This window comes from Odocoileus virginianus, chromosome 7 (genome assembly GCF_023699985.2).
Source record: "Odocoileus virginianus isolate 20LAN1187 ecotype Illinois chromosome 7, Ovbor_1.2, whole genome shotgun sequence".
Classification (NCBI taxonomy): Eukaryota; Metazoa; Chordata; class Mammalia; order Artiodactyla; family Cervidae; genus Odocoileus; species Odocoileus virginianus.
The window spans coordinates 10,148,491-10,170,627 of NC_069680.1; the positions used below are offsets into that span (position 1 = coordinate 10,148,491).

General features: G+C 42.1%; 1 protein-coding gene across 5 annotated transcripts in view; it reads right to left on the minus strand.

Annotated features, from left to right (window-relative positions):
- Positions 1–22,137, minus strand: part of SORCS1 (sortilin related VPS10 domain containing receptor 1) — a 575,199-nt gene that overhangs the window by 25,422 nt on the left and 527,640 nt on the right. For all 5 annotated transcript variants that reach the window (XM_070470144.1, XM_020883904.2, XM_020883901.2 and 2 more), the window contains exons 21-24: positions 21,490–21,613; positions 16,068–16,180; positions 11,029–11,160; positions 1,295–1,394 (exon numbers count right to left, since the gene is read on the minus strand). In XM_070470144.1, the coding sequence (XP_070326245.1) occupies positions 1,295–1,394; positions 11,029–11,160; positions 16,068–16,180; positions 21,490–21,613 (469 nt within the window). The remainder of the gene's footprint in view (positions 1–1,294; positions 1,395–11,028; positions 11,161–16,067; positions 16,181–21,489; positions 21,614–22,137) is intronic.

The following is a 22,137-nucleotide window of genomic DNA, read 5'->3' on the forward strand; positions in this document are numbered from 1 at the left end:
GGAAAAACCTGCTCCTTGTCCCCACTTATTCAGCATACTCAAAGCCCTTGGGGCTCTCACATTCCTTCCCTGATTATTCCAAGATTATGCTTGGAATACTCTCTTCAGTTCAATCCTATCCATCATTCAAGGTCCTACCCAAAGACCACCTCCTCCATTAAGCTTTCCTGTGTCATTTTGACTGTCTGCAATTTACCATTGCTTTAAATTTCTCATAAAACTTTGATTGTTAATAATAAAAAAGGATAAAAGGAAAAATAACACCTGACTCTGCACCAGGATTACCCTATGTGTGTAACCTAAACTAACTTGACCCTCACACAATTCCATTGTTACAGATGCTACAGAGAAGTCTCCTCTCAGAGTCTATACAAAAAGTAAATGATGAAACAAGACTGAAACCAGTGGTCTGGCTGCAAAACTGCAAAATCCAAGCACTAAGAAATGTGCTACTGCCTCTCTATAAAGGCATTTATGCATTTCACTTGTTCAGAGATCCCACCACTGCCCACTTCCCCCACCCCAAAGTACCACCACCACACGCCACCACCAAACTCTGAAACACCACAACTAGATTATACTTTCTGAAGGCAAAGGACATTGCCTACTGGCCTTTATGCAACACCAGCATAGAACTCTGAAAAAATAAAGACCCAATACATAGTGTTAATTTATTAATATAGCACAATAATATCTATTTTTATATACTTGGAACTACCTGAATTACTATTGAGACTTCTATATGGCCTTAGGAAGAATATTTTCCTCATCATCTTTTACAAGTGAAGAGACAGAAATTGAATGACATTCATTCATTTGTAAGATATTGACCAACCTGGGGTTCAGCTCCTGGATTTGGCCCAAGAGAGCTCCTAAGGCCCAGCTATTTCTATTATGCCTCGTTATCCCAAACTGAAAGAAAATTCTTCATAGCATGAATGATTTAAAAATAAAGTCTTGCAGAAAGACCAGAAAAAAATATTACTTGTAAAGTTAACTTTATTTTTAAGATTTCTGTAAGATGACATATGCTATTATTTGAGGGAATTTTAAGTGATTCACTGATGGGTTTTTGCCAGGAACCAGACAGGAAAATCACCTTTTTCTCTTGCCTTGCCAGTCCCCATGAAGGCAAAAAAAAAAAAAAAAAGAAAGAAGATAAGAAGAGAACCTCCAAAGAATGAAGCCCTATTTCTGATCAGCAGTGGCACCAGTTAGTCTTGTTTTGCTGAAAGATATTGGGATCCCCTTCTGCCAGAGTCACTAGCCAGAACCAAGGGATGCAACCACTGACCTGCTGTTAAGTGGGCTGCGTGGACAAGGACTTGGACCCCCGGCTTCAGCTCAAAGTGCACGGAGTTTTGGTTGAGCTTGTGAATCAGCAGTTCTGATATCTGAAAGGAAAAGAGTCAAAGTGAGTGCTGCTGAAGTTGTCACACCGACTATATACAAACGTGCTGAGCAGTATTTACCATGCTGATCAAGCCATCCTGATATTATACCTGGGAGTGATATAAGTGAGCTGTATATGATTTTAAGTTTTTAGTCCAGAATATGCAGATAGAATTATTTTCTAAGCATGACTTGACTTTATATCCAAATTGCTACAAAACAGGACAAACAATTAGGAAATCAGATCATTTCTACTCTTAAAAATTACCCAGGTATTAGTTTTAAAAAAATCACCCTGGGTTTCTTTTAGAGTGCATTTGTTATATACAAGGACTTAAAAGAAGCAAATAAGTAGAATTTACAAATTCTGATGAGATTCAGACCCATTAATTTTACTTCTTGATAGTAAACTCCATCTTATTCCCTATTTTGCTTCCCTCCTCTTACTCAACTTTCCAAGAAAAGGTAGTTCATGGGTATTTGTTGATGATAAATATTATTCTACTAAAATAATAACTTATGATGTTGTAGTTCAGTTGCTAAGTCATGTCCAACTCTTTGAGAGCCCCCATGAACTGTAGCAGGCCAGGCTTCCCTGTATTTATTTCAAATATATAATAAATCATACATTTGAAACAAAGCATAACTACAGCTTGACGTGTTGGCTGACTCTTGTTTCATGCTATGAACCCAAAATCACTCCTCAGGCTGATGCATCTGTGCTGGGCAGACCCACAGAATTCTGGGCCATGAAACATTTAACCCCAACAAGTGAGTGACAAAGGACCTTGTTTTAGGTAGTAACAGTAAAAGGCAAGATTTTCTAGACAAGGTAAAACTCTGTTCATGTTTTTAAAGTAAAAAAAAAAAAACAGATCAATCTGCTGTTTAAGTCATCCTTTTGAATAATTTGTGAAAAGCTATCAGAAAAAACCACACTCCTATTATCTGGTCTCCTTGCCTCATTTTTAATGTTTTAAGCATCAATGTAATGTTCTATTTCATATGCTATTTAAGTCTAGTTAGATGCTTTCTGAATATCGTTCTGCTAGTTAAATTCTTAAATTATTTTTATTTTTATATTTATGGGCTTTCACTCAGTCCACTGAGTTGCCAAAATGACACCTTTGATCCTTTTATCAATTAAGCAGAGCCTGACAGCTTTGTTTTCAAGCAGAGTCTCTTGAAGAGGTCCCTGTTCAGTGATGGACTTGAACTGCCCTGCAGATGAACTTCTCTGCTTAACAACAAGAATGTGGGATGACTGTCAGTGACCTGTGACCCAAGTCACGCACCTGGGGTCCAGTTCAAGCTCTGCCTCTCAAATATTTCCACTTAGCAGACTGTGCAGGGAAACCAGCTTATGATAAAATTATGTTGAAACAGTTTTATTCTCTCTACATAAGCTACTCTTTTTCCTGGGTAATGAGAAACTTACAGAACGCTCAAGGTTTACAGGAAGAGTGGATTTCTAACACAGATTGTGTAGACTGGGTTTCTTCTGTGTTCTGTAAAGTGTTACGGTTGTGCAAGTTCCTATTCTATCTTATTCTTATCATTCAATCAGTAAGACCTTACTAAGAATTTGATGGTGGATTTTTAGTAGAGGTTAAACAGAAAGGCTTGGCTCTTAAATAAACATACACACAGAGAAATGTGTATATATATATATATATATGCAAAATATATAATCATGTATAAAATTAATATGCTTATGTACATACACATACTCATATACATACACATACATATGTACCCATACATATGTAATTGTATTTGCAGAAAAAATATTTTAAATTGAATAAGAAAACATTGGAAGTAATTAAGAAATTGTCCTGTTTTGCTGAGTCCATCCCATGGACAAAACGGGACTGTGTAAATGCATGAGAAAGACTTTTCTCTTCCAACTTGCTGAAATGATATGTATTTCTTCTCCCTGACAATGTTTCTTCCTCAAGAAACAGATATAGATAAGAAACCAGAAAAGTGTTCATCTGAACAACATACTTCTAATTTATAATCTCCAAGAGAGTCCCTTGAAGAAAATAATTAACTTCCCAAATTTGTTCTGGTTTATAACAGTGCTTCATCGGTTTTATCTGTATCATTTACAAAATTAAACAGGCTATGCAAAAATGGTAGCAGAGAAAGTATATTTCATGGATTTCACCTGCATCAAAGAACACACAAAAAAGATAACACACTTGGTGGTATGTGAAAGAACTTGTGCATGGAAACAGAACTAAATAAAATTTACACTGCATACAAGAATGAGCTCAATTAGATAACATGCATTTCTCTGTGCAAGTAAATGAGTACAAAACTGTTGACAGATTTTGACAATATTTTAAATGTTTTCCATGCCACCTGCAGAAGCATTTATCCTGTATTGTTTTCATCATTTGTGAATTATTACATATATTTTCATATATACAATATATAATGTATAATATCGATGCATTGAACACTTTCTATTGGTAAAGTTACATATTTCTCACTATTTTTTTCCCTAGGACAACATAGCTCCATTGAAAGCAACATGAAGCCTAAAGGACACTCCTAAGTTTATCCTGTTAATATATGAAGAATTGAGACTAGAATTTCATTCTGTTTGACTCCTAATCTTAGGGCATTTCCATAAACAACATTTTCCTCGAGCCAGCTGACAAAGACACAAAAAGTATATAGGAGGAGGTCCAGCTGAGCACATTTAGGAGATAAAAAATTGTAGCATATCATTAACTATGCTTCTATTTCTCATCCAACTGTGAAGCACATGATTTGCAACACCAGGCCCGTGTCATCTGACCAATTTGAGCTACAGGCAATTCCTAACCGTAGCCTCAGGACTGCTACATTCGATTCAACAGTTAATATAATTTATAATGTTTGGGAGAGTCTTTGGCCACGAAAGGAACAGAATGAGCTGTGACTATAGAGCAGTGTGGTGACAGCCTAAACGAAAGAACACAAGCTTGCATGATGAAGCCTCGAGTGAAACAGTCTGTAATTGCTGGGAGATCAGTCCTCCTCGAGCAAGCTGAATCTGTTCATTTTTCTTTCTCTCGTCCAGTGCAAGTGTGTCGTCTTAGCAAACTTCATTTACCTTTGTACTGTCACCCCTCTTCTACAACTCTCCATTTTCTATTCTCCTTCAGCTAAATAATCATGAGCAAAGAAAAATCTATTATTCTCGGTGTCTGCCTATTTGATGAAATATGCCTATGATTCAAATGCAACCCATACTTCATTTAAACTACCACTTAAATAGACAGGGGCAACTCAATACAAATACTTGGAAGGACACTATCAAAAGGGTGCTGTGGAAGGGACCAGGTATGTGGAAAACACCAATTCTTCTTCTCAGCGTCTTCACAAGCATGAAATTTGAGTGTGGTAATTAGAACAGGGGTGAGGCTGAGGTAATGATGCTACAGTTTTGAGGACTTGAAACAAAGGAAGTGTGCTTTCTGCTTAACGCTCCATATCCACTGCAGGAAGATGTGATGCTGAGCTCATTCTAGTCACACAGGGACATCGGCTGGTAGATCAGCCCCCTCAGATGCACACACCACCAGAGGAAGGGAAAAAAGAGTTCTCTGGGTTCTAGAGACAAAATTTGTATACTTCAGCTTGGAAGTGACTCATCACTTCTGCTCCCACTTCATTGGCCAGAATTAGTCACATGGCTCTGCTTATAGAAGAGACTCATGGGTATAATCTACCGGTACCCAGAAACAGTGAGCTGGAGACGTGTGGTCAACAGAATAGATTGCTACCACATAAAGAACACATTCAACATCCAGACAATGCTTAATGAAACCAACAGAGGAAAAGTGACTCTCAGATCATGAGAATGGAAGTGTCAAATGCTGAAACATGAAGAAAGACAAGCTTAAGAACAACGGAGCAGTGGTAATTTATGAAGCACGGCACCCAAAGAAATGGTACAAAGCGAAACTATTAATACACACTCAAAATGGGCTTGGGCTTCCTTGGTGGCTCAGATGGTAGAGTCTGCCTGTAGTGTAGGAGACCTGGGTTTGATCCCTGGGTCAAGAAGATCCCCTGGAGAAGGAAATGGCAACCCACTTCAGTACTCTTGCCTGGAAAATCCCATGGATGGAGGAGTCTAGCAGGCTACAGTCCATTGGGTCGCAAAGAGTCAGACACAACTGAGCGACTTCACTTTCTTTCTTTCTTTCTTTTCAATATGGGCTTTAGCAGATTTATCAACGGCAAAGCTATATTGGGCCACACAACTAATGCTTATCTGAAGTTGTGAGGAGGGATGGAAACCCTATTGAACATAAGGAACATTTTGGTGCCAGGTTTAGAAGGAGACTTGCCTGGGATTACCTTGGAATGGACATAGTCAAGCCTGATCCTATTAGGTTAAGGCCTCTTCAAAGAGTAATTGAATGACATTACTTTTGGAATTAACAGAGAAAGATCTTTCCCAATTAACATGATTTCTGGGTTAATACATGGAAGAAGCAATGGAGCCAAACAGGACTTCTGCTTATCAATTCCGTTCTTTGTTAGCACCAGAGAATCAGCTTGACTACAGTGTCTAAGAAGTTCTTCCTGGATGACATAATGAAGAAATGTGGCCCAGTTCACTTCCTTTCCCTAAATTCACCATCACCAGCTCCAAACATCCTTCTCCTTTTGCTGTATTCTTTCAGCACAACTCTTACCTATTCTTTCGATTATAACTTCCTGTTTTAGTGACCTTCCATGTGAACTTCAAAATGTTTCTACAGTTCCTCTCTTTGAAAAATCTGGACAGGGCAGACTGAATATATCAAAAATAGCCTAAGATTATTTATTACATTTCACAATGAATCTTTAACTTCTAAAAATATTGTCAAAAACCTGTTCCACTTTCAGAGGTACTTTTCCTTTCCCTGATTTTGGTTTCTGCACCTGTCAAATGTATATGACAACACAAACAACTAAAGAGGAAATTCATTGTTGGTGGTTGACATTTTGTCCATAGTCGTCTGTTCCTTTTAAATGTGTCCGTGCCCTTTAAGGATTCAACAAGACAACATGCAGGCTCCCTATCTCCCCAGCACAGCATCACAGACGCAGCATGATGGTCCTTCCTCCTTCCAGGAAAGCCAGATACAAATCTGCTCACCTCTGAGGACTCAGAGAGAAGCAAGTACAGTGGTGCAGGGTGGGGTATGCTCCACACCTGAGCATCTGGCCTCAGGTAGCAAGAGAGTCTATCCCTGATGAGGCCAGCTAAGGGCAAGTGAGCCTTTTCTCACTCTCTGGAGATGTGAAGTCAAGAGTGGTGGAACCCTCCCAGACAGAGGTCACTTGATTAACCCAGCGCAACGTTATCCAGATAACAAGGTCAAGGGCTTCTCACTGTGAGGAATTTTCAATTTATTTCACAGACAAGATAGCTCAATCTAAGCTAGCATCTGTCCTCCCTGGGGAATGCTGTTAGAGGAAGTAAGGGAGGAGAGCCAAGAGCCCTTTGCTGGGGCCCTGCCCTCCCAGTCATCAGGATCCACCTGGCCAGGTCCCACTTTTTCCCCTGCTGGGAATTCTGTGCAGTAACTTTACAAGAAAGGGGCCAGAGTATTGAGAGAGGGAATAAAGCCAGCTCTTCCCAAGTTTCATCTAATTCGGAGTGCAGCCTTTAAAGGAGTGGGGTCCTGGTTGTTGTTTTTACTTTGCCCTCAGTTGCAATTTCTATGTAATTTATGACAAAGGAAGTCAGTTGCTTTTGCCTGCCTCTGGTTCCTTCTTTCTCCCCCATATTTTTCTTTAAGGACCTATGTCCTTCTTCATTATCAGCCCATTTGACTTAGGAGGGGCTCCCTTAACTCCTGATCCTAGAGAGGGTATGACACATTGAGTTATCACTGACAGAGCCCTAGCCTTGTGACTACCAGACTAGTTGAGACATCTCCACTTTACCGAAGTCGAACCTATGAGAATTATCACCCTAGGCTTTTGGGGTGTGCTCAGGGGAGAGGCACTATCTTTTGAATGGAATTATAAGATGACTAAATAAAAGACTGGGGCCTCCTGGGGCCATTCTCGTCTTCCTGTGTGCTGGCTTCATTCTCAGACAGACTTCTCATGTGGTCACAACAGCAAGAGATGGAGAAAGAGGGAGAGACAAAGGTGGGGAGTAAGTTGATGATACTTTCTCTCTGAGTTATCCATGCCTGAGCTGGACTTCCCAACTAAATAAGCTTGTAACTGCAAATTTCCAGTGAAATTTGTTTGATCAGAATATATGTTCATTTCATCAGGGGAAAAAAAAAAACCCAAAACCCTACAAAACTCAAAGCAAAGCATCTGTTGCTCATCTCCTGGGGCAGCAGCCTTGATATCTGGGGGCTTTGCAGAAGTCAAGTGGTACCCAAATCCACATGGGCAGCATGACGGAACAAGGGGACCAGTAGACTTGAGAGTTAGTTGCAGAAACAGAACTAGAATCCCCTTCTCCTTAAAGAGTTGTGTCTCCTCAGGCAATTCCCAGCTCCCTGTTGGGGTCTGAACTCATTAATTTCAAAGTGACTGAGTCGAGGGAAGAACTAAAGGACCTCTCTTAGGATCATGACTATAGGATTCCTGTGGGCAGCACTTGTATTGCTGGTTCTTGACACAGGCTTAGTTTACATATTGATTTCATTACTGTACTTATTAATTGGGTAATAACAGGTTCCATAAGACACTGATTTCTCATATGCTGGGTTTGGTCACTGAAATTAGTTTCATTCCTGGATAAGGCTGCTACACTGGCAATTACCTTAACCAAAGTTACAATCTCCCTTGGTACTCTGCCACTTTTGCTTAATGCCGTCTATCTGCATGATAACTTAGATGAGTCATCTTCCCTCTAGTTTACTCATGCATGTGTGTTCTTTCTGTTTCCTGCTATCTTTGTTCTTTCCTGTAATTTCATTCATTAATCTTTTTCTCCTTATTGTCACCATCTTCTTTCTGCCAATGCATGCCCCGGACTATACTAGTCTTTAATATATATGCCTCTATATATTTTTTGCATTTCTCATATACTCTCCTATCACAAAACGTCCATAAAGGTAACCATTATCTACTTACCATTTATTGAGTAACCTCTATAGGTCAAGGGCTTTGCTGTATCATTTCTTTAATGATCTCTCAAACACCCCATGAGACAGGTATTATTGATTACGTGATTTTTGGCTGGATTATTGATCTTTTCTGAATTTTCCTCATCTATAAGATATAGGCAATGGATATAAGAGCTGAAACTAGAAACCTGGTCTATATTTCTCCAAACCAGTGGTCTTTCTAAAACATATCTGAACTCCCTACATGTGAACAAAATGTTAAGTTCCACAGCTTTCAAGCAAGCCAAGCCAACTGCCTTTGGGTCTCTGATTAATGGCTCATCAGTACATGATACTTGGCTGCCTCAGGAACACTCACTCAGGTCTCTGAGAATGTCTCTGGAGAAGACACTCAGACAAGATAAAGAGAAAGAAGAACTCTGTGGAAAACAGACAGTTAGAGCAAGATATACCCTCACATGAGTAAACCAAGTTTCAGAGAACACATGCCTCTTCTTTCTACATTTTCTCTCAAATAAATGTCTAGAAACTGTATTTTAGAGAGAGAATGAAAAGTATTGGGAATTGAGATGTGCAGATGAGGTGGTACCTGGGAACTTAGCTGGCTCTAAATCTGGACTCTTCCGTATTGAGAAGATGATATTCTGGATTTCATGTGCAAGCCATAAGATTTCCAGAGAAGGCATAAATATACATGTTTCAACCTAAACGCTCAGGATAGGGATCTACACCCCTCTCGGTCTCATCAGCAGTGTGGTGATAAGAAATACTCCATTCTTTCTCCCACTGAACTGTAGGTGCAGAGAATAATTTGTAGAAAATAACAGGAAGCCGAAAGCGAGGGCTGAGGAAAGTCAGATGCAAAGTTGATGGGTTCCCTGCTGTCTGATGTTCAAGTGCAGTTCATGAGGAGATGGGGTTCACTGGGATTTTCCTTGACAGCTCTGTCATTTGTTATTTGCACATGAAAAAAAATATAGATGTGAGTCTTCTGCCAACTGAGAAAGCGACTGTTGAAAGGTGGGTGTGTACTAGGAGGTGGGCCAGGTTGTAATTTGGGGTTGTTGTTAACAAGGCTGTGATGGAGGTTTCTCAAGTCATCTTGGAGACTAGAGATCGAGGGGCTAGATTATGGGTTAATTCTAAGTAAACTGAAAAGCTCCAAGTACTAAAAGGAGAAAAAGTTAATATTTACTTAGTGCCTGAGAGGAATCCTGTTTTTAATATATCTGTCAGAGAGCATTGAGAAACCAACGTCATATAGTTTCCAACAGGGTGACCAGAGCAAGACTGGTCATTTTAACTGACCGGGTAAAGAATAAGAACAGCAATAAAGACATCATCATAGTAATAATCCTCACTGTGTGTGCGTGTTAAGTTGATTCAGTCGTGTCTGACTCTCGGTGACCATATGGACTATAGCCCACCAAAGCTCCTCTGTCCATGGGATTCTCTAGCCAAGAATACAGGAGTGGGCTGCCCTCCTCTGGGGGATCTTCCCAACCCAGGGATTGAATCCATGTCTCTTACATCTACTTGCATTGGCAGGCAGGTTCGTTACCACTAGCACCACCTGGAAAGCCCAATCCTCACTACAGAGATGGATAATCTGAAGTTAAAAGGAAGAATGGGAGAAAAAAGTTCTAAGGGAGCAGAAGAGAGAGAACCTCTCTCTCTCTCTCTCACACACACACACACACACACACACACACACAAACACACAGACACTCATACTCCAGAGGTGCTGGAGATGAGGAAAGTGAATCCCATATAGCCAGGGGAGGTACTTGGAGTCAACTCATTCATTCATTATAAACATTCAATTCATTATCAATTACTCATTCATTATAAACTCAAATCATCATAGACTGGTGGTGATAAAGAGGACTCATGATTTATATAAAAGTTGTGCCTTTTTAAAAAGATACACCATTTGATTCTCAAGGATTCTGTGGTGGCTCAGAGAGTAAAGAGTCTGCCGGCAATGCAGGAGACCTGAGTTTGATCCCTGAGTCAGGAAGATCCCCTGGACAAGAAAGTGGCAACTGATTCCAGTATTCTTGCCTGGAAAATCCCATGGACGGAGGAGTCTGGCAGGCCACAGTCCATAGGGTCGCAAAGAGCCAGACACGACTGAGTGACTTTACTTTCACTTTGATTCTCATGATGCAAGTATGTGAAGCAACATAAATCGATTCTACTTTCACACATTGTTCAGCCTCTTGCGTTTTTCCTGCCACCTAATACCTTGGACAGTTTGCCATGTCAGCACACAGATCTATCTTGTCTACTGTAAACACTGTAGATGGATATACCCTGGATGGTTTAGCCACTGCTGACAATACATACTCTTGCACGTGTTTCCTGGTGATGCTGTAGTTACATCTCCAGATTACGTTTCTTCAGGGAGGATGGGAAAGTGGAAGGGTCCACAGGCAGCTGGAGTCCTCACTCCCAGGTGGGGACCCCCAGAGCTGCTGTCCTGGTCAGGCACTAGCAGGGTCGTGGCTCAGAGAGGGAGAAGCTGACATGTCACCTGGGGACTCACCTGCTCCAGGTCCTCGGCTGACCTTTTGTTTTCTCCTGTGGGATCCTGATGGGGTAAGACAAAGAGCTCGGCAGCGGTGGGCAGGCCAGGCAGCACTGCCACCAAGATGTGCTGGCCCGGAACCCCGGTGGCCTGAGGGAGAGACAGAGGCACATGTGAGTCCCGGGGGAGAGCTTATGAGAAGGATCCACGTGTTCAGTGGGGAGCTGGGGGGTGGTGTAGTCAGAGGGCACGTGGGTGTGGAGACAGGGTGTGAAAGCAGGGTCCTGGTGCACTTGTGGGGGAGGGATGCAAGGGCCAGAACTGGGTTCAAGCCAGACTCTGAGGTCTGGTCCCCCGCTCTATCCCCATGAGACCTTAAACACTTTGCATCCCCTCAAATTTAAAAGTGGCATAATGGTGGTCCCTGCTTTGTAAAAGTAAGTAAACCCTGTCAGTGAGAAGGCCATCACTGAGCCTTATCTTCTGCCCCTCGAGCTGTAACACTTTCTAACTTAGCTTCCTCCTTCCTCGAACTACTAGAGTTCCTTCCAAATCCACCAGGCATACCTCTATCACCTAACCTAACAGCAAGCCCCAGACCACAGCCTCCAGGTATTTGTTGAGTCCTCCACAGCATCCGACTCTAATGATCAGTTAATGAAGTTCTCTTAGCCCTTCCCCCTGCTACCCTTCAATCTTCTATTAAAATCATCCACATCACTCAAAAACTTCCTCTTTACTGAGCCTACTTTCTAGATGGTTCTAGAATTCAGTTGGCTACAATTTCAGCTTTTCTCTGCAGCATTCAGTCAGAACATCCAGTCAGCATCCAATCATTTGGTTGTTATACAAGAACTCCTCACATTTACCCCAAAATCTTCATTCTGCATGTGGATGAATGGAGGCACTCTTTTCCCAAATACCCCAGCAGGAAGCCTTATCTCACCTATGATACCACACTCTCCTTTCCACATCCTATCTAATCAGCCTATGAGATCTTGACAAATGACCCTATTGGTTCCTTCCTATTTAAATCCCTCCTCCACCCCTGCCTTGTTAATATCTCAATTCAGCCTCTGTGTTCTCTCCCCTCAGGCTTTATAACAGCCTCCCCATCTCCAGGAAACAGACTACTACCAACACTTCAAGATTCATCCCACTGTCTAACTCAGATTATGTGTCCCCATCTAAATTCATGCACAAATTACCACTGCCAACCTGATTGGATTTACATTCAAAGCCTTCAGCAACATGGTCCCACCTTTTCTTCCTACACTAATTATCCACAGCTCACACAGACATCTTATGCTTAACTGAACAGACTCATCTACAATTTCTCAACATTTCCAGCCTTTTCTCAAAATGTTTCTGTGTATCTCCCCTGAATATCTTTCCTATACATTTGCTGCTAGAACATCATGAAGTTCTAGGACGACATAAAGTCCACTCATTTCAGTATATTGGTCATGATTTCCAGTTAGGTGACTGTTGGGTTCTGAAACATACCTTTATATCTTTCTTGAAGTCGTAAGAAATTCCACTTACTGGATCTTTATCATGTGTCTGGCACTGTCCTAAGAACTTCTTAATATAATGTAATGCAATCTCCCACAAGCACTCTTTGAAGCAAGTATGACTATACCTCTCTGTGCAGGTGAAGACACAAGTTGCGAGTCCCCAGGAAGCTGGCTCTGAGCTTAGCCTGTAGGGTGTTTACTAGGGGACATTCTTAGAATCAACAGCTATAGGACTGAAGGCAAGGAAGCGAGAATGGGCAGAGGGAGAAGCTGAACTATGATAAAGGTCATCAGCAGCCTCAGATGACCTTGAAGAGAAAGAGAATAGCCCTTCAGATTTGCCTGAGGTTGAGCTGAGAGCATCACTGGACTTGAGCCACTCAGAAAGGAACACAGTGTGGGGGAAAGGCAGCTGAAACCTCTGCCCACAGCTCTCCCAGCAGCTAAGACAACTGTATCTCCCATAAGGGGAATTTGGATGGCACATCCCTATTTCTGCTACAGGACAGACAGTAGATGGAGGAAAGCTCAGCAGTGGCTCAATGCCATCTAAGTAACAAGTGGTGACACTCAGTTTGGAACCTTGGTCTGACCATGATGCCTCTGTCCTTAACCAGGGCTCTCCTGTCTTCTTCCTCCTAACACACAAAGCAGCTCCTGTCCCAGCTGGTAACACACTGTTTTATAGCCCTCCAGGATGCTCAACTTAAATATTATTTCTAAACTCATTCTTTTCATCGACAATATTTACTGAAGGACTTTCAATTAAAGATCCCATTGCAAAATATCAATAGAAAAACCCCAGTTGATGAGGAAAAAGGCAATTGATTTACATATTGAATTTCATTAGAGAATGAATAGGAAGAAAACTACAATTAAGTTGACATCCAGTCAAGCTTCTTACAGAGCTTATTAGGGGACACCTGGCAATAGGGTGTGTTCTTTGGGACTTAAGGAAGTGGCTGAGAATATTTACTCATCTCAAAGCCAAGGTGGGGAGCTAGGAACCAGGGCTGGTTCAGCTGCCTCTTAGGATTGGGTAACCAAGGAGTCTTCAAAACCCTCCACCCCATCACCTCTTATCCTGAGGGATGTGGAGCTAACCTGTTTGTTCTGCATTTAGCTGATTATGTTCTGCAGTGGCCTAGAAATATTAATGAGCAGTCATATCTAACCTAGTGGACAGCTGATGGGAGGGCGGCAGTCCAGAGCATCCCATCCCCTTACAATTAATATGAAGAGGAGCCAGCCTGGAAAACATCACTGCTGAACTAATGCTTGGTTGATAAGTCACCTGGGGGTGTTGGACAGCTGCCTAGGAGATCTACAGGGACACAGATCTCTGAAGGAGGTGGGCTGTGGGTTCACTGAGGCCTGTAAGTCATCTCTCCAGGACAACAGAGAAGAGAAACCAGCAGCTCCAAGGATAAAGGAGCCTGTGGTTTGGTAGCTTCGCCCCCTGGTGGCCATAATGTTTAGCCACCGACAATGTCATAGCCACTCAAGAGTCCTTAAGAAAGACAAAAGTGGGATGGCATTTACCCAGAGGTGCAGAAAATAACCCTTCTCCATCCCACTATTTCAATCACTCTTGCCTCTCCATCTAACAAAGCAAAGGACAGCAGCAGAGTGGAGTGGGTAGAAAACTACTGGATCAAGATTTAAACCTTGAGGTCTAACTCCAGAGCCTGATTTTTAACAGTACAACCTTGGGCAAGTTACTTGCCTCTATTCACCTGTAAAATGGGGATCATCATACTATCCACTTCTACACCATAAGCTAGGTTTTTTTTGGTGGTTATATGTGTCTAAAAATGCAAAACACTGAGAAGAGTTTCTGGAATTTGTAAAGTGCTAAATGAATATCCACAAATACAATGGTATGATTAAGGGGAACATCAGCTCTTTGCCAAAAGGCTGAATGTGAGATCAGTTTTCTGAGCTGGGGTTATCTGAATGTCTTTAACTCTCCTCATCCCTTTGTGTCGTGAGGCACCATGTGTCAGGCACAGGAGAGAATGTATAACTAATCCTAAATTGACTTTTCTTTCAGGCAAAGAGTAGACCTTATTTTCTTGGGCGCCAAAATCACTGCAGATGGTGATAGCAGGCATGAAATTAAAAGACGCTTGCTCCTTGGAAGAAAAGCTATGACAAACCTAGACAGCATATTAGAAAATAGAGACATCACTTTGCTGACAAAGGTCCAGCTAGTCAAAGCTATGGTTTTTCCAGAAGTCAAGTATGGATGTGAGAGTTGGACCATAAAGAAGGCTGAACACCAAAGAATTGATGATTTCAACTAATGTTTTCAATCTGTGGTGCTGAAGAAGACTCCTGAGAGTCCCTTGGACACTAAGGAGGTCAAATCAGTCAATTCTAAAGGAAATCAGTCCTGATTATTCATTAGGAAGGACTGATGCTGCAGCTGAAGCTCTAATACTTTGGCCACCTGATGCGAAGTGTTGACCTGACGAAAAGAGTCAACTGAAGAAAAGACCCTGATGCTAGGAAAGATTGAGGGCAGGAGGAGAACAGAGCAATAGAGCATGAGATTGTTGGATGGTATCATTGACTCAATGGACACAAGTTTGAGCAAACTCCAGGAGATAGTCAAGGACACGGAAGCCTGGCATGCTCACAGAGAGTCAGACACGACTGAGCGACTGAAGAATAACAACAAAGAGTAGACCTTAGGGAAAAGTCATTTCTAATTTTCTGGGTTTGTGCAATAAACCCAAGCAGCTATATGAGTAGATATTCCATTTCTCTGATTGTTTATGGAAGTGGAGTATGCAGGTGGAATGTGCCTAGAAGAAGTTGTCTTGTCAAATTGTGGGTGACATTTGTTCAGAAGGGGATGAACCACACCACCTTGTTACCCTCCCAGGAACGAGAAGGGGCTGTGATTCACATGAAAAAACCCAGACACTGGATTCAGACCCTTCACTTTAATTTTGTAGCTTTGTCACTTATTAGCTGTGAGGCTTTAGACAAGTTATTTAACTTCTCTCAACCTCAATTGCTTAATCAACAAATAAAGACAATAATATTTTGCTCTGGGGGCTGTTGTGGGAAAGGAATGCTGTTAAAAAGAACTGGGACACAGTAAGATGACTACCTTCCTGTGCTGCGCACTCACTGTGCTGTTGTGCTGGCCATTCACGGGGCTGGAACCCAGCCTGCTCTTACTAACGGCATTCACTCCTTGCCTTTCAGTATTATGCCCAGTAGCTATTTTACACGTACTGACAGCTAACTGTGAATTCTGCCATATGACTGTCACATATTTCCACGGTCTCCTCTAAGCAGAACATAAAGAGTAAGGACCCTGTGATTATTCAATTTCCTGTCCCCCATGGCACCAGTGACATATCTGCACATGGGGGGGCTCAGCTTTGCAGGTATCAGGCTGATGACACCCACCTCCCCTGGCCTCTGGCTCTTTCCTGCCATTTCTTAATGCAAGGGTTCCCTCTCCGTGAAGGACAAGAGCAGAAAGGGGAAGGGCCTGGGCCAGAAGGAGCTGGCTACACTCACCTCCACCAAGGCCTTTTTGATGACTCGGCTGACGTCTCTCCTCCACTCAGGGATGTCTGGGTTGTAATCGTCCAGGTTTGGAGAAAAGGACAGGCGAAGAGATCGGAATTCCTCTGTGGACCCCAGAGTAGAGGGGTTACTATAAGTCAGATCGGCCTCTCAGGAAGTCTGTTACACTTTCTATTTCATGCAAAGCCCTAATGCAGGGTCCTTGTCCTCAACACTCACCAGAGAGACCTTACTAGAAGGCAAAGTCAACATCCCATCCCTCTTACCTCTGAGCTCCTTTTCCAGGCCAAAGCTTTAGTCTGTGACCCATGCTTCACTCCACAGCTTTGTGCATTGTCCCCAGTTCTAGCCCTTGGGCTCCTGGACACTAAATGCACACACCTGGAGCACTCTGACTGCATCACAGGTTTCTGCCCCTGGACTTTTGAACACACAGCCCCTTACCCAGAATGGTCCCCTCTTCCCACCTTCCATGCATGCAGCACTCAAGCTCTAGTCCAAGTCCTCACTGACTTAATACTCTGCCCACCATGTTTTACTTTTCTTTTTTATGGTACAGCTGTGCTCTGCACATACTTTCATTATCATTATATAATAATCATATTATATGATTATATAATTATAAAACTCATCCTAGTCATTCTTGCTAAATTTGGTTTGCATGGGAATTTCGTTGAAAGGAATTTTCAGCTCTTTATTTCAAGGATTTTGCTAGTTGACACAGTAGCCTCTGAGTTAATCTTGGTCCTCCAGGAAGTAGGTGAAATGATAAAGGCTATGATTTTGTGAGGAGAATTGTCTATAACAGAATATGGGGAGGAGACCAGAGAATCTTGGAGCACCGTCAGACCCCGCTACATACATGACACAGTGCAAGAGCGGGAGGAAGGTTCAGCGAGACTGATGGGAGATCCATGAGCTGAAGTCAGCTAGAGCAGCCCTGTCCCAAGAATGGGTTCACTTTAGCATTCCTGCTGCATCCGATCACTGGCTGGATGCTACAGCCTTGGTCTGAACACGGTGACAGGTTTCAGAGCACAGCCCTGAGGGGGTCTTACCACACAGTATACTCAGACCACACTGCTCCCCTGAAATCTGTGGGAGGCCCCACACTGCACTTAGAATAAATTCAGATTCATGTCGCAGCCTTCATGGTGCCACACAAACCAGCAAGGACTCTGTCTCCGGCCACACGTCCCGAGGGGTGCCCTGCACTCATGACGCCAGCCTTCCCCACGTTCCTCAGTCTGCTAAGTTTCTTCCCACTTTACCGTGCCTCTACTTTCCCAGACGATGGCCTGCTCAGCTCCTTTTCAGCCTTCAACCTCTCCTGGGAGGAGCCCTTCCTTCCAGCAACCTCAGGTATCCTCCCTTTCACCAACGCTAATACCTTTCATCATGTGACCCTATTTGTCTTCGTCAAACTTCTTACTATTTACATTATTTTGTTTGGGGGGATAAGGGGGGAGGGACAAAATGGGAGATGGGGACTGACGTATACACACTACTGTATATAAAATAGAGAATTAATAAGGGACCTACTATACAGCACAGGGAACTTTACTCAGCACTCTGTAATGGCCTATATGGGGAAAGAACCGAAAAAAGAGTGGATGTATGCATATGTGTAATTGATCTACTTTGCTGTATAGCTGAAACTAACACAATCCTGTAAATCAACTATACTCCAAAAAAAGCTTTAAATAGAGAAATGCTTTTGTTTTCCGTCTCCCACACAGGAATATTAGCTCAGTGAGGATGGGGGCGCAGTTGTTCCTGGCCCTCTGGGACACTGCCCAGTTCAGTGGCCAGGAGTCACTTAATTAATACATTCTTGTTGCATAAATGAAGGCATGAGCATCAGTGGCGGCTCTCTGTAGTTTATGCCTTTATTATTCAACAATCATTTCTTTCTCGTTGTAAGCATGTTCTTATATTTCAGGAAGGGCTCAGCAACACTGGCAACACCAATGACATGTCCAGGAAACTCAAAAACCCACGTGTGCACTTCCTAACACTGCTAACGACTTCTCAGGAGCAGGCATTGAAGACTTGCACATGATCAGGACTGCATTTAAGGCAGTCAGCTTATTCCAAAGATGTATTTTTCAAAGTTGGACTCTTTTATGAGTCACGGGTCACCCAGGTGAACATCCCTACTTCAGTTCTGATGGAGAAGAAGGAAATGCATATTAATTAGCAGCATGGGAAATGGGAGTGCCAAGGAAGGCCCCGCTGGGTCATAACTTTTCCCTTTGAAGACGTGTTTGTCAATTTCACTTTCCTCGAACCTCTTAACCAAACTGTGGAGACTTCATCTCAAAAGAAGATATTTATCTAATAAAGAGACACAGATGAGAAAAATGGCACAGCTCCCTCTATAATTACTTAGCATGCTAAACAGCAGGGCCAAGAAATGTTATCTTTAAGTTTATTCAACAAATAGGGGATGCATGTGGGAGGACCGGAAAGGGTAAACATCAATAATATATGTATTTTTTGCAGCTGCTGAGAGAGATGAATTCTACACATTTACATTTTCTTTGTTGTATTTAAGGGCAAACTTGAGCCCTGAAGCAAAGGAAGGGAAAGCATGCAAACTAAATTTTCTTTCCTACTGTCTGCTGTACGTCTTTGGGTAGGCAGTCTTTCTTCCAGCTTCGCAAATCTCCTTCAGTCTGACCATAATGATCTTAAATTTCCCCAAAGCTTAATTAAACTTGAGCAGGTTTCTTCCAGACTTCAGACTCTGACCTCCCCTTTCTTGGAGCATCGCTTTTAGAAACTTGCTATTATTAATTGTTTCTCTGAACTTTTGAGATGTAAATCTTTTGCGCCCAGGAATGCCTTGCTCAAGGACCTAGGAACCATCTTTGAAATGGTATCATTAAGAAAGACAGTGCCCCACCTCTGGAAGGGTAGGAACCAAGTTTCCTAAGTAAACCTTTGTGTTCTAATCACAGAGATAATCCAATCCCTGAGTCCTCCGGCACTTTCTGCTAGTTTATCCCAGAGTTTAAAATGCATCATGTACATTTAAAAATGCACCATCTGCATTAAAAAATGCACTTTCCATATAAAAAAAAAAAAAAAAAAAAAAAACAAAACTCTCCCTGCTTTTTGTTTCTGTTTGAGTTCAGTCTTGCCTATTTAATTTCCTGTGATGCAATTTCCTTTTAATAGATCACACATGTCATTAGAATTTTCTAGTTATACATGTGAAACCCTGGACAACCCATCTGACCAAAGATGATTAAGGATGCCGAAACACTCAGGAATTTGGCTACAGGAAGTAGGGAGCACTTTCCCTGTTCAAACTTTTAGTCAGGAGATACCTTTTAATGAAGAGAACCCATTTGATGGCGAATGACCCCTCTGGAAAGATGCTCTTCAAGGGATTTTTAGCAAGAGGAAGAACTAAGTATAGTAAGGCATAGAAGGTAGTCATCAAGAGAAACACTCCCTCTAGATTCAGAATTCTTATGCTCTGGCTATTATACTTACATTTTTTTCACTTGTAAAAGAGGGATAATCATAGCATACTTCTGATAGCCTGTTCATAGGATTCAATAAAACAGATCATATATATCCAATGCTTAGAATAAACACCAGTAAAAGATGCATCAATGTTAATTTCTATCACTACCAACCATCATCATTATTATTCAACCTGTTACTGAATAGGGGAATGACTTTAAGACAGTAACTTTCCATTTGGGGACCACAATTTCCTAACACTATACTAATGGGTTGGACCAGATAAGTCCCAAGTTCTGTCTGTGGTTCTAATGAGGAGGTAGTTGTTGGACTAATGGATCGGTGCCCATTAGTGACACTGGTGACATCCCGTAGGGAGAGAGGAAAGAAAGAGAGCATTGGATAGAAAAGAACGAGAGCCAGCCAGCAGGGTAATTTCAGAGCATGGGCCCTGGGTCTTGATGGTTTGAAGCCCAGCTCCCCCACTTACTAGCTGGAACAAGTTATTTACCTCTCTGAAAAAAATTAATCATATCGCTACCCTACACTAGGATTGTTATGACAACTAGATGCATGCCCAGAGCATAGAAAGGAGATGGAGAGGAAGGAGAAACAAAAGCTCTTCTCCATTCGGGCTGCTCGGCTGAGAGGTCTCCTCACTGATGGGACCTTGGAGGCAAACCACAGCTCTGGTTGACTTTCACTTACTACCGGGGCTTCTCAAACCTCTTTAGGGGCTGGGGGAGGGAGGAAACACTATGAAATCTAACAGGCGGCCACGTGAGGAGGAACAGCGTCCTCACACGTGTTCAAAGTTGCTTACAAACTGCTTTCTGAATTTGAAGGTCGAGTTGGCGAAATAAGAAATGGAAAACAGAACCTTCATCAGAATCAATTGATTCTAGAACTGGGGCAATTGATACTACTTGGACCATGAGTTCATGTGTCTCTGTCTCAGTCTCTCTATCTCTTTCAGCCTCTCATCTCACTTCCCCTCCCTCTCTTGCTCTCTCTGCACAGCATCTATTTCCCTATCTATTTCCTTTTAAATTCCTGCTCTTTAAATTTTGATTTTCCAGGATGCATTAGTACCATTTTCATATCAACAATAAAAGTTCATATTTTTACCATCTACTAAAGCACTTAGTGCAGATCCATCTGACTATCTTTCTGCAGGAAAAAAATAAAAAAGACACCAAAATGAAACGAAATCAATTTGTATAAACTGTTTTTTTTTTTAATCTCATTTTCCATCAAGGATTCCACCTTTCCATTTCAGTAAATTTTCATTCCATGTGATACCCTGACCACATTCAGTTTCCCCAACTGATGACAAGAGTGTTCTGTACAGCTGTTTGTTCAAACTAATATTCTGTCCACGAAGATGCACCACATGTGCTTATTATGACTCCTCCCTTGCTTCTAAACCAGTAGAGTGATTTTTAAATGATACATATTTGTGGAAGAGATTTTCAGAGCATTTAGACATTGGCAGATTCTTCTTAATAATCAAGACTCTGAGTTTGAACTTAAAAAAATAAAGGCTCAATATTAACCATTTTCTTTTATAATGGGTTTTAAATCTAAAAACATCACAAAAATATCAAATGGAGTGAATCAGCCTTCCACATAATGAAATTCACTCTTCTCTACCTAAGGTAAGTGAGTGTACAGTTACTCTATGGGCACCAGAGCCAGTTCCAAAAAAAAAAAAAAAGACAACAAACTGTCTTGGGGTTTTGTGATCCCTACTTTGCTGGTGAACCACACCTTCCTCAAAAGAGGAGATGAGACTTGACTCAGCTCTTTCTCAACCACTACCCTCTGTTCTCTGGGTAGATTCATAAGCCAGCATGGCCTCTGGTGCCAAGGTACCAAACCATCTCATCTGAGTGATGGATGCAGACAGTGATGGATCAGCAGATGGACCACTCACCGTACACTGCGATGGTCTTTGTGTCTTGCAGGATGGCATTCCCAGCTGAGACCTGCACTGTGATGGTGTTCATCCCTTCAGAAGTAAACTTGAATGCTATGCTTCCCTCTAAGGTGATCAGGGGCTAAAGCAAATGAGGACACAGAATGAGGGGAGAGATTTTCAGTTACACACAAGATAGGCACCAACTCTGAACCACCAACAAGCTCCTTAAATTAGCGGAGGCTCTTTCTGGGGCACCCCCTGTGTGACTGACTCGACCTATGCCTCCCTATCACCTCGAGACCAGTCCAGAAAGGGATTACCACAGACATGACCCCCAAGAAACTCTACTCATTCCTTGTGAATCTGACAGCTCTTTTCTGCTACCATCCTGATTCAGGACTGGGGAGATCAATAGGCCTTGCCTGCTGGTAGGGTGTCTCTCTGTCAATAACCTACTCATCAAACAGATCCCTTAACCCAAGGCAACAGTAAAATCAGGCCAAAAGAAGGGGATCATATTAATCCAGATTTAAGCCATAGTCACTGAAAGTGTATAGCTGCCAGCACTTCTCCCCAGGGTACACTGCTTATATAAAACTACAATGGAACACAGTGACCGTGGACACCAAAACTACATTAGTTAGGCAGGTGTTGGCCTTGTGT